Below are 12,420 nucleotides of genomic sequence, written 5' to 3' on the forward strand. Positions count from 1 at the left end.
CATCGGCTCCTACGCGGCGCCACCTCCGGCAGCCAAAAGTCCCAGCTTCCTAGTTTGGCAGCTGTCTCTCCATATTTTCCCCTCTAAAAACCAACCGCCGGGGCGAAGAAAAAAAAAAGATCCTCTGTTGATCCTTATCTCACTTAGTATCTTCTTACTTTCCTCTCTTCTTGATAAGCACAATCTCTGATTTTCCTTTCTCTCTTTATCCACTGCCCAACTGACCGTAAAGCCACCAATTATGTCAAAGACATGGCATTCCAAATCGCAGAAATAGAGGACGAGGCGAAGTGAAAATCCTCTGATCCTGTCAGGCTCCCCGCGCCTAACAAGCACACGGCGCCACCCCGCGGACCCTACTGTAACTAAGTCATGCCAGGCACCCCCTGCTTGTTAAGAAGAAGAAGAAAAAAGAGGCTTATGCACCTTGTGGGTTTTCTCCGCTCTCGAATCAGCGTCTGCGCATTCTTAAGCACCCGGCGTTGTAAGTGCGACGCACGTGGGCCGAAGTCGAGCATCTGCTTGGAGCGACATTGTGAAGCCCAGCTCGGAGTGCCTGGCCCGGGCCACGGAAGGACGGCAGAACTGCAGAGGACTATTGTCTGGCACGAGGCAAATCAGAGCCTTCTTTGAGAGGCAGCTCGGTGGCCCCTCTGGGGTTGGTGTTGGCACAGCCGCAGACCGAAGGGGAGAGTGGGTTGGATGGGTGGGTTTGGATGCCTTCGGGGAAACAAACATCTGGACAGGCGATGTAACGTGCGTGCAGAACGCAGGGAAGCGGGCGGAGCCTTTTAGCCAGAGACTGCGTGCACAGCTGATTCGGCCTTGGGAGGAAGAAGAACCATTGATTGTACTGCTAGCAATTGCTCAAGAGCTTTGCCGATAAGCCGAATGTCACTCTGTCACGTCGTTGTGAGCTATCGACAAGCCAATCCTCCCTCGACGCGTTGGGCTGGTTGATTCACTTTTCTCAATTTTCACCATTGCTTTTTCCCCCTGGCTTTGACTCACTGACTTCTGCTGAAGCTCCCTCCAAAGGCGCATCTCTCCCAATCATCATCACAGCTGCGCCGAAACACCAAATCCTTCCACCATGACGAAATCAAGAAGCCCCCTCCTCATCCGGTTTCTCTCAGACTTTACCCTCGGCTTCTCAGATGGCCTAACAGTGCCCTTCGCCCTCACCGCGGGCCTCAGTTCTCTTGGGAGAGCAGACACTGTCATTTACGCAGGTCTAGCGGAACTTTGCGCGGGAAGCATCAGCATGGGCATTGGCGGCTATCTCTCCGCCAAAGACGAACTGCCCTCTACTGCGGCAGGAGACCAGGATGGCGATGAGGAGGAGCTCAAGGGCATGCTTCGTCATGAGGGTGGGAGGGAGAGCATTGACGAGAAGAGCAAGGAGGCACAAGAAATGCTTGTAAGACGGCATCTGGAGCCCCTCGCTCTGCCCGGATGGATGGTCACAGACATCGTGTCGACTCTCAAAGATCGTCCCGAGGGCTTGTCCGACGTCGTCCGCCAACTGCATTCCTCGCGAGCCACGTCCTCAATCGAAGAGACCTCTAGTGGCGCTGATCAACTGCCCGTCTGGCCACTCGCGTCGGGCCTGTCCATCTCTCTGGGTTACATTATTGGCGGCACCATTCCATTGCTGCCGTATTTCTTCGCTTCGACTGTCGGCCTTGGCCTCCGGTGGAGCATTGCCTTGTGTCTGGTGGCTTTGATGGCTTTTGGCGCGGGAAAGAGCTGGCTGCTGAGAGCAAGAGACGCCTCGAGCGGTTGGATACACTGCGTTTGGGAGGGCGTACAGATGCTGATCTTGGGGAGCTTGGCTGCCCTAGCATCAGTGTTGTGTGTAACGCTTTTGGGGGCGAGCGAGGAGATGAAGAGATGAAGAAAAGACCAAGGCAATGTTACTTTCTTTTTTTTTGTTTCTGGGGCCTAGAGACTGGCGTGCACATGAATTACATGTAATGGGAAAACATGGCGTTGCAGAGTTTGGAGGAATCAGTCAGCGGGTAAGGGAGCAAGACTATATCTAGGTGTCATCTATTTACGGCTTTTTGGTTGAACCCATCGAATAATGGATAATTCAATTATATTTAAGCAAAAATGAAATCATCCAAAAAAGAAAAATAAAGAGTGCATGATCTGATGGCTGGGGAAAGCCTCACGCGGGGTCCGGCACCGCAAGCTGGAGATTGCAGGAGGAGGCTCACGTTCGACCGATTGAGCTGGTAAGGCAATCAAATCCGATTTTTGCCTTTTGAGTATTGGAAGGGCACGATGCTATTTGCCATCATCAACAATCTCACTTCGTCGAATTGGCCCTTGTTCAAGGACAAGGCGAGCACGTGTAAACGTAAAATCTCAACAATAACGCAAAAAGGTATGGTCAATTTCAGGCATATATATGTCAGTTTAGTTGTAAATTGAATGGAATGTCGCATAGGTATTAGACGTCAAGCTCTTCTAACAAGTAGTATATCTGTACACGAATGACCAACTGGCTGTTGACTGTACGTCATATCGTGACATCAAATTGTAGAGTACCAATGGCCTCTCGGATTCATTACTGTGCTTGCTTTGGATTTTTTCAAAAAGAATTTTGGATTTTGCTGTGCCTACGCTGTAATTGCAACTGTTTTAACTTAATATAATAGTCGTGTTCGTGGGTTATTCATTTCTTGTGCTCAAAATTTGAGACTAGCAAAGCTGCTTCATTTGAGGGTTTGCATGCCTATGTATAAACTCACTCCATCGTGGCAACAAGCATGCGGGTCAAGGAATCCATTGCTGCCTTTGTAAAACTCTCCATTGACGATCTTTCCTTGGGCTTCGAATCAAACACTTCAACAGAAAGCCAGCCCCGAAAACCGGTTCGCAAAACAGACTTTAGAAAGTCTTGAATCGGCAAATACCCTCCATTGAAGGGTAGCGGGCGATAATCATGACTCCATACTGATCTCAGCCTCTCCTTGGTGTCGTGCAGAGGCGGCTTCATTCTGTATGCATCTGAAATCTGAAGCAGGAATATCTTATCTCCTGGAACCGTGTTCTCTAGTTCGGCCAAACTATGTTTCCATCGGCTGTCAAGCTCAGCTGAACTGAAGTCTTCGATATAGCCTGACTCCGTAGATGGATCACCATATTCTCCGCCAGCTGATTGGAAGGTGTCCAAGCAGAGACCGATATTTTTGCGATCGGCCTTGCGTGATATCTCCCAAACATCTTTCCATGTGGGAGCATAGGTTGCCCAACACCAGTTTTCGTACGCGAGCCGGAAACCTTTCTCCCCGAGCAGGTCCGCCAATTCTTGAAGGTCTTGAGCATGCTCATCCAAGGAGGGTGATATATCTTCTGCATCGGATGAGCCAACCTAGATATAATTAGCTACTATTAGATTTTGGATACACAACTCCAAGGCGGACATACCTGCAGCATATCGGTGCCCAACGACTCCATAATCCTTATCCACCCCTTGGCGCGAGTAAAGGCTTCGCTTCTTTCCTGTGGGTGCTGATCTTTTTGCCATCCCTCAAATCTCGAAAACGGTTGCAGCATGAGAATCTCAAGGCCAAGTTGATCAGTCAGAATACGAATCTTCCCAGCCACGTCCGATAGGGTATCATAGTCATCCTCGCGAATTTTCTTCCCTTCGATATGACTGCCATACGCCAGTATATCTGGCATGGAGATTTCTATTCCATCAAATCCAGCATTGCGAATGGCCTCCAATTTTTCAGGTAGACCGGCTTTGAAGTGGGGAGGGATGCTGCAAGATGCAAAAGACGTGGGAAAATTGTGACCCTGATATTCGATGCCCATGGTGATGATGTGAGATTTTCTGTAGAAGAAAAGTGATGAATTTTGTTTTTATCTGTTTTTTTCTAGCAGAAGGATATGCTTATAAAATGTAAGTTTGGTTCGCTGGGGACGTGATTTGCCGGCGTCATGCTGATGCTTGCAGCCTTGTCGCAGCAATTGCGTCATCCACTTCGGCTCAGCGCAACTTGTAGTTGAATAAGATATAGGTGGCAATTGTACTCTGTAATTCATTCCAGTTCAATTGAATTTCTGTACAGAAATCTTCTTGGGCTACTCTTCATTGAACGACACTCCTTGTCTTTGTGGATTTTTTCTCACCTTAACCATTCCTGTCTATGCTTCATTGAATAGCAGCTCTGTGCGCACAATCAGAGGCAATTATGGAATTCAAGCAAATTGGCATTGTTGGTGCAGGTAATATGGGATCCATGATGGGATTCGCCTTTTCTGAGCTTGGCCTCGATGTGTCTATTTGGGACGCTAAGAGTGCGAATGTCGACAATTTCATGAAGCAGGTGGACCAGGCCGACGGTCTCATTGGAAAAGTTTGTGGTTTTCATGATGTATCAAAGTTTACCGCAAGTTTGGGCCAGAATGGTGCCCGAAAAGTGTTCCTGTTTTCCATTACACATGGCCCGCCAGCCGATGAAGTTTTGAAGAAAATAAAGCCCGAGCTACGCAAAGGCGATATAATCTTGGACGGTGGCAATGAACACTATCGAAACACAGAGAGACGACAAAGAGAATGCCAAGATGCGGGCGTGGATTGGATTGGGATGGGGGTCTCTGGCGGTTATCAGTCCGCTCGACATGGACCAAGCATGTCTCCTGGGGGGAATAATGCGGCATTGGACGCAGTCATGCCGCTTCTGGGACAATACGCAGCAAAAGACCCCAAATCTGGTGCGCCTTGCGTGTCGAAAATCGGACCGGGGGGTTCAGGACACTTCGTGAAGATGGTCCATAATGGCATCGAGGTCGGCATGCTATCTGCTCTCTGCGAGGCCTGGGGTTTCTTAAATCGTGGGCTGGGGCTCGACTACAGCCAAATTGGTGAACTATTTACCAAGTGGAACAGCGAAGGCGAATTGCACACAAACTTTCTGATCAAAATTGCTGCGGATATCTGCAAGACAAGAAAATCGACAAATGGCAAGCTGACTGACGATTACGTCCTTGATGATGTCCTCGACAAGGTTGTACAAGATGATGATCGTACAGAAGGGACACCCTCATGGTCCATTATGGAATCTGCAACGAGGCATGTGTCTTGTCCAACACTTGCGGCCGGATTTTACTTGCGTGTGGCCTCAGGAAACCGCGAAGAGCGTCTAAGGGTCGCCGAAAAGCTTTCCATTTCCGATCCACAGTCCATTCAAGATGTCAAAGATCGCGATCAGATTATTGAGAGTATTCGCTGCGCTGTTTACTGCGCCTTCTTGGCCTCTTATTGTCAAGGACTGGAACTGATTGCGCGGGCATCCATTGATGAAGATTGGAACATCAGCTTGTCCGAGTGTATCCGGATATGGCGAGCAGGATGCATCATTCAGTCCGAATTTATTGCTGATCTACTCGAGCCGGTTTTGAAACAGGACAAGACATTCACCAACGCTAAGCTGATTGACTGTGTCGGACCGGAGCTGCAGCGCAACTATTCAGCACTCAAGGACATTGTTTCTCAAGGGATTGCGGCCGACCACTATATGCCTGCGCTCTCTGCTACTCTTGAGTATATCAAGTATATTACAGGTGAGATGCTTCCAACGAAGTTTATGGAGGCGCAAATGGATTACTTTGGCGCGCATTCATACAATAAGCCGGGCGTGCCAGGCGAAGACCCGGGTCCAGTAGCTAAAGGTTCGCATCACTTCGAGTGGAAGCCGGCTTAGAATATTAATAATGGATTGTTGTATCCAGTGATATTTTTCAGTATTTCATTTTCATTTTCTTGAACTGACTAGACTTATACACATCTGGAGACTTGGAATGAAGTGTAGCAGACCACATAACTTTCGCGGATAAGAGATCGTTACTGCTCTGATCGAGCCCCGATCGAGACCCTGCAGCCGCTAAAAGCACACAATGGCCATGTTCTCTTTGACTTGAAAGATTTCTATGAGTCCTAACAGTAAAGTAACAAGTCATATCAAATCAATCCGTAGAAACCCCAAATTCACACGTCATTTGGTCGCTTAAAACTGTAACATTGGCCTCATCCCGTAATCGGAATCCACTCCATGACGAAACCTTCGCATCATTCAACCCGAAGTCTGCGAGTCATCGCCAAGCTGACGCAAAGTTTATGAACCCATTTTAATAAATCTTTCGCAGCATGTGAGAGTGATTTATCGCAACTCCTTTCTATTGTCTGTTCAATCTTTGGGTCGCTTTCGTGGTATCAATTAGCCTGAAACTTGACTGACTGATTCAATAATGACATCGCAATTTAAAGATGGTACAGCATATCTTTCCAACATACGCTTGATCGCTTGTTCTAACAGTAAAATGTCAAAGAAAAAAATATCCCTGTTTCAAAACAGGAGTTTCCGGGGAAGGATAGGGACATGCCCGATCCTAAACCCACCCGTGAGGAGCTACCAGATGCAGGCGGAACAAGCACAACGTACAAAGCAGCGGATAAGCTTCATGGCAAAAGAGCGCTCATAACTGGTGGTGATAGCGGCATAGGAGCAGCTACCGCAGTGTTGTTTGCAAAAGAAGGCGCTGTGTCGACAATAGTTTACCTCCCCGAGGAAGAACAGGATGCTCAAGATACTAAGAAACAGGTTGAGTCTCTTGGAGGAACCTGCCATCTATTCGCCACAGACCTTGCCAAGAGAGAGAATTGCCAGAAGGCAATTGACTTTTCCTTGGAAAAGATGGGCGGGATAGATATTCTCTTTAATAATGCGGCTTGTAGGTCATCATGCTCTCGGAGAGCGAGGGAAGCGCTAATTCCAATGTGTAGATCAAATGATGGTTGAGGATATTCTTGATTTGCCAGATGACCAGTGGGTTCATACGTTCAACATCAACATGCACTCTTACTTTTACATGGCCAAATATGCTCTTAAGCACATGAAACGCGGTTCTGTCATCATCAACAACGCATCTATAAATGCGTACATTGGCCGGCCGGACTTGCTGGATTACACCTCTACCAAAGGAGCCATAATTTCCTTCACAAGGGGACTGAGCAACCAGTATATCGGAAAGGGAATTAGAGTCAACGCTGTCGCCCCAGGGCCAGGTAAGCATTTATGCAGAGAAATCTTTAAGACTTGCTGACGAAAACCGTAGTATGGACTCCGTTGATCCCAGCAACCATGAATGAAAAAGCGCAGAAAGAATTCACCAGTCCCATGGGTCGACCAGCCCAGCCCTCGGAAATCGCAAGCTGTGTCGTATTTCTTGCTTCAATGGATAGCTCTTGTGTCAGTGGGCAGACCCTGCACTGCAATGGTGGAACTGTGGTGAACGGCTGAACGTGGATTGACTGGGTAGATAATTGCTGGAGGCTCATCTGTCTCTGGCATTAAAAGAGACTTGTTTTAAATCTAATCATATTGAAATAAGACAGTGACAGTGACAGTATGGCCACTCGCATAAGATCAGGAGTATTTTCAAGCTACTAGGCCTATAAGGCTGTTCCATCTCGCTATAGGCCTCGGTTGTTACAAGCAATATTTGTCTTTATTTGAATCACTTAGTTTGCTTTACTACACCTGCAACACGATAATATCCCACGACCCATTTTCCCTTCCGTCACTATGTGATGGAACTACGCAATCAGATGGAATTAGTGTTGTAATCTGAACTATTCTATTAAATTTTCACGTCCTCCAAGCCCATATTTCTTAAACAAGCTGCTGCTTATTGCAGTCAGACAAACATATAGTGGTCCCGCATCCACCTATAATTATGGCGTGCACCCAGTCGTGAGGTAATCATGATGTTGCAATCCCGCAGTGGCCCAGTCAAAAGTGACGCATCTTCGCATCTATAAAAAAACAGCCTATTGCCCTTTCAACCAAAAACTCTAAAACTGCCACATGTAATACCGGCATTTATTTCTTTACAAAATTTCTCTTTGGGTTACTTCTATCGATCATTATCATTATCCTGAGCACGACCATATACGCCTGGATTAATTGGAGTAATCAACATGGCGAGTCAATCACGACTGTTTCAATTAAGCGGAACTTGCAATCATTATCCATGGGGGAAGAAAGGACGCGAGTCACTCGCAGCGAGGCTCTGCGAGAGGACACCGGGAACTGACTTTGCTATAAATGATGATGAATATTACTCTGAGATGTGGTTTGGTGACTATCCGGACTTTCCTGGCAGAGACTTGGAAACCGGCCAAACGCTCGCCGAAATCTTGAAAGAACATAAAGAAAATTTACTTGGCTCATACTCGATTGAGAAATTCGGGGACCATCTTCCGTTTCTTCCAAAGGCATGCCAGATTTTGCCCCTTGGCAACAGTTATGGTCTAACCTAGACATCACAGATCCTCTCGATAGGCAAAGCTCTGCCACTACAAATCCATCCAAATAAATCACTTGCGGCTAAACTTCATGAGAAAGACCCCGAAAAGTTCTCAGACTCCAATCATAAGCCAGAAATTGCGGTGGCACTGTCGCAATTCGAACTATTTGCTGGCTGGAGGGATCTGGGTCAGATTTCTGCGATATTCAACATCCCAAGTCTGCGGCGCTTCATACCTGAAGGATCAAACTCCTGGAATGAGGAAACTCTCCGAAACGTTGTACGCGGGATATTGAAAGCAGACGAACAAACTGTTCAAGATATTGAAGAGGATTTGAAACGACAATCTCAGGAGGACATTCAGAAACTTGGGTACCCAAGCTCCATGTTTGAGTTGATTCGACGCTTGCAATCCCAATACTCCGCCACAGACCCAGGCTTACTGATTGCAATCTTGTGCATGAATTATCTTGTCTTGGAGCCTGGCGAAGCAATCTTCATCCCGGCTGACGGTGTTCATTGCTACCTTTCCGGGGACATTGTGGAGTGCATGGCTCGTTCTAACAATATGCTCAGTGGTGGACTTTGTCCCGTTGCGGATCGCGACAATATTGATCTCTTTTCGGAGACACTGAAAATCGACTCAAGCACTCGAGTGGATAGTCTCAGATTGCCAGCAAATCCAAGCAAGGACGGGGCCAGCGGGCATACTCTGGTGTATCAGCCTCCCATTGGCGAATTTGACTTGGTTCGAATTGACATGACGGCTGGCACGGAGGAACTCATTTGGAATCACAAGGGCCCGACTGTGGCTATAGCGATTTCTGGGGACGGCACGATTCGAGGGGACGGGAAAGAGCTCGCCGTCAAAACGGGGTTTATTTTTTTCATCGCGGCAGAAACAGAGACGATGCTACGGGCTGATACGGGGATGCGAATCTATGCTGCTGTCATACGTTAAGTAGATGCTACTCTTCAGTGAAAGAAGACAATATCTTGTGAAAAATGCTGTTCAGAACTTGTCTAAACGTGGCTGCGCTGCGAGAACAATGAAAGGGAACAGCTGGATCTGTCAATGTCGCAATTCATTAGCATGATTGCAGTCTTATGTTGTTCAAAGTTGATATTCATTCTTGATTTGACTATCTTTAGGGTAGGCACATGAACTGAGACACAGGTGCAGGACAAGGGGAGTTGGCAGCATCACTCTGACCACTTCAGTTAATACTCAAGGAAACAGGCGAGTGCTTCTGCAATATGTCAGAAAAAGAAGGATGGAAGGCTTTAAAATAAAACATTCCTTTCAATGGTGGGATCTGTCTCATCATGTTCGCGTTGTTGGTTGAACCGACGCTAGTAAAGTTCTGCAGAAGGCTGGATGGTCAAACCGCCAGTCGCCTTGCGTGAAGAATGAACCATCCTCTTGACAACTCCAAGATTTTTTACTTGCCTCATAGACAGATCAAACTCACCCGAGGCAATGCCAGGCAGTTAATTCACAATATCGCCAGGCAAACGGCAACTCTTGTTTGCTTATCGCGATTACATAACCCTGCATTAGTCCGTTTGATGGAGTAACTCTCGAGCTAGATCGCGTCGCACACCGATTCTAAACCTGACCGGAAGGATTCAAGTTACAAGGGAGCAGCATTACTGAGACCGACATGAATGAGGTTACATTAATAGATTTGACGGGTGAGACACCCGAGTTGACGCCCGGATCAAGACCAGAGTTTGAAGAGCCTCCCTCAAGCATCGCCAACGCAATCCCTTCATCCGACAGGCCCGTTTTGTGCAAGGAGCAGCGGGACTTGATTGAACTCATTCTCACGGGAAGAAATGTCTTCTTTACGGGCTCGGCAGGTTGCGGCAAGTCTACCGTTCTCAAGGCCGCTGTCAATCTGCTGCACATGATGGGGAAGAATGTTCACGTTGTTGCACCAACGGGCCGGGCAGCGCTACAGGTCGGCGGCATGTCGACATGGTCCTACATGGGTTGGACGCCAGACTATCACAGACTCGATATCGATACGCTTGTGAACAAGGGGTTCCGAAAACACATTGAGAAACGCTTAAAGGACACGGATGTGCTCATTATCGACGAGATCAGTATGGTGGAGAATCACCATCTCGAACGTATGAATATCTGCATGAAGGCCGTGATTGCCTGGAAAGCCTGGCGGATGGAGAGAGACTCGGCACGCCCCAGGACCAGGAGGGATGCTTTCGCCATTGCGAAAAACATTCCCGCCTTCGGAGGAATCCAGGTCATCGTTACAGGGGATTTTTGCCAGCTACCCCCAGTGAAGCCATTCGAATTCTGCATGCACTGTGGGCAAGAGATGATTGCTGACGACGACGGAGCCGAGTTCAACTGCCCCGGCAGCCATGGGCCGTTTTTAGAGACACACAAATGGGCCTTTAGGAGTGCAGCTTGGGAGGAAGCCGAATTCGTTCACGTCAACTTGCAAGAGATTCATCGCCAGAAGGATGAATACTTCATCAGGATGCTTCAGAAATGCCGTCTTGGGATCCCCTTTCTACCCCAGGAAACAGAAACGCTGATGGATCATCCTTGCGATGTCCAAAAAGCCACAAAGCTCCTGTGCACGAGAAACGAGGTTGCCATGGTGAACCGAGAAAACTTTAATAGACTGAAGACGCCAAAGCTCGAGTACCACGCTCTGGATGGGTTTATTGCGAGGCAAGAGGTGCATGCGGAGCTACCTCAGTACCGTGATCGTTTGTCTGATGGAACATTAGCGGCGTGCAGAGATCAACGCCTGGAATCCCATGTTACGCTGCGGGGAGGCATGCTTGTGATTCTGCAGATAAACCTCGATATAAAAGGAGGGTTGGTCAACGGAAGCCAAGGTATTATATGCGGCTTTGAAAGGTTTAGTTCTGCCAATCTTCCCAAAGTATACAGAGGCAAGGATACCGAGTACATTCCTTCTGATCAGCGCATCATTGGTGATCACGCAAAGCTGAGGGAGAAGCAGATGCAGCAATTCATGGAACAACAGGAGGGTGACCCACGGTTGGCAAAGGCTTGGCCTCGGGTTCTCTTCCACAACGGCGTGAAGCGTGTCATATACCCCTCATGTGTTGTCGCCTCTGTTGGCGACAAAGAGCCGTACTCACTGCTGCATCGAACACAAATTCCCCTTCTACCAGGCTGGGCTATGAGTGTTCACAGAAGCCAAGGCATGACTCTGGATCGCGTCATTGTTGACTTGTCGCATGCCTTTGAAGAAGGTCAGGTATATGTCGCATTATCTCGGGCGACGAGCCTTCACGGTCTGAAGGTCATGGGTAGCTCAAGCGGATTATTCGTAACTGGTGGAAATCCAGAGGTGCAAACATTCCTACAGGCAAAGTTCGGAGACGGACTTTTTCAATCAGTCAGAGACTTCTCGGGACATCTTCTCAATAATGGCGATGGCGAGAAATACTGGGCGCAGGGCTGAGAAGAAGGCGTCCAACCTTGATGATCGACGAACTTATGCGCAAAGACCTTGGTCGAGATTGGAGAAAATAAGACTGCAGTCATTCACAAGCTACATTGGACGTGTCTGTAGCATTTGCGTCAAGAAGCAAAGCGCAAAAAAGATTGTTTTGAATATATGAACAAAGACGCGAACAAGGGCATATTCTGCCAAACAACGATATCCATATCGCGAGATTCCCACTACCATCGCACGGCATCACGCCGTCATCATCACTCAAGTGGCAGCAAGATGCTGTATCTCACCACTTGCTGCCACTCTGTTGCAGTTTCGGACGCCGTGTAACTCACACAATAGTGAGTTACGGCTCATGGCCAAATATTTTGGTATATATCGCTGAGCCCCTGGAGATGGAGACTGGGACGTTGAGATAGTGTGGTTACTTGGCACATCCAGACCAGGAGGATACCTCCTAATAATGCATACATGCTGGTGGATATAAAGAGAAAGGGGGAGATTGAGATGTACTGGTATTAAATTAAGTTTCAAGTGTATAGGAGCAACGATATTGTCGTTAGTGTATCCTGATGCTACGAAGCTGGTTTGCTGCCAACCTGTTATTCTTCATTTAGAATGATGCTTT

The 12,420-nt window shown here is 47.8% G+C and overlaps 5 protein-coding genes across 5 annotated transcripts; 4 read left to right on the top strand and 1 right to left on the bottom strand.

Moving 5' to 3' along the window:
• Window positions 1-1,093: 1,093 nt before the first annotated feature.
• Window positions 1,094-1,897, top strand: Triagg1_2912 (uncharacterized protein; the record flags this gene model as incomplete). The annotated part of the gene is made up of 1 exon (XM_062897146.1): window positions 1,094-1,897. The coding sequence occupies one exon, from the start codon at window positions 1,094-1,096 to the stop codon at window positions 1,895-1,897; it is 804 nt and encodes a 267-aa protein (XP_062757979.1).
• An 858-nt stretch (window positions 1,898-2,755) lies between these two features.
• Triagg1_2913 (uncharacterized protein) lies at window positions 2,756-3,831 on the bottom strand (the record flags this gene model as incomplete). The annotated part of the gene is made up of 2 exons (XM_062897147.1): window positions 2,756-3,382; window positions 3,439-3,831. The coding sequence occupies 2 exons, from the start codon at window positions 3,829-3,831 to the stop codon at window positions 2,756-2,758; spliced, it is 1,020 nt and encodes a 339-aa protein (XP_062757980.1).
• Window positions 3,832-4,211: 380 nt separating this feature from the next.
• On the top strand, window positions 4,212-5,723 carry Triagg1_2914 (uncharacterized protein; the record flags this gene model as incomplete). The annotated part of the gene is made up of 1 exon (XM_062897148.1): window positions 4,212-5,723. The coding sequence occupies one exon, from the start codon at window positions 4,212-4,214 to the stop codon at window positions 5,721-5,723; it is 1,512 nt and encodes a 503-aa protein (XP_062757981.1).
• A 544-nt stretch (window positions 5,724-6,267) lies between these two features.
• Triagg1_2915 (uncharacterized protein) lies at window positions 6,268-9,289 on the top strand (the record flags this gene model as incomplete). The annotated part of the gene is made up of 5 exons (XM_062897149.1): window positions 6,268-6,289; window positions 6,349-6,750; window positions 6,803-7,084; window positions 7,135-7,268; window positions 8,351-9,289. 5 exons carry the CDS (start codon window positions 6,268-6,270, stop codon window positions 9,287-9,289), a joined length of 1,779 nt encoding a protein of 592 aa, XP_062757982.1.
• A 703-nt stretch (window positions 9,290-9,992) lies between these two features.
• Triagg1_2916 (uncharacterized protein) lies at window positions 9,993-11,798 on the top strand (the record flags this gene model as incomplete). The annotated part of the gene is made up of 1 exon (XM_062897150.1): window positions 9,993-11,798. One exon carries the CDS (start codon window positions 9,993-9,995, stop codon window positions 11,796-11,798), a length of 1,806 nt encoding a protein of 601 aa, XP_062757983.1.
• Window positions 11,799-12,420: the final 622 nt, after the last annotated feature.

Source organism: Trichoderma aggressivum (assembly GCF_033847375.1).
Source record: "Trichoderma aggressivum f. europaeum strain CBS 100526 chromosome Unknown scaffold_008, whole genome shotgun sequence".
In the NCBI taxonomy this organism is placed as follows: Eukaryota; Fungi; Ascomycota; class Sordariomycetes; order Hypocreales; family Hypocreaceae; genus Trichoderma; species Trichoderma aggressivum.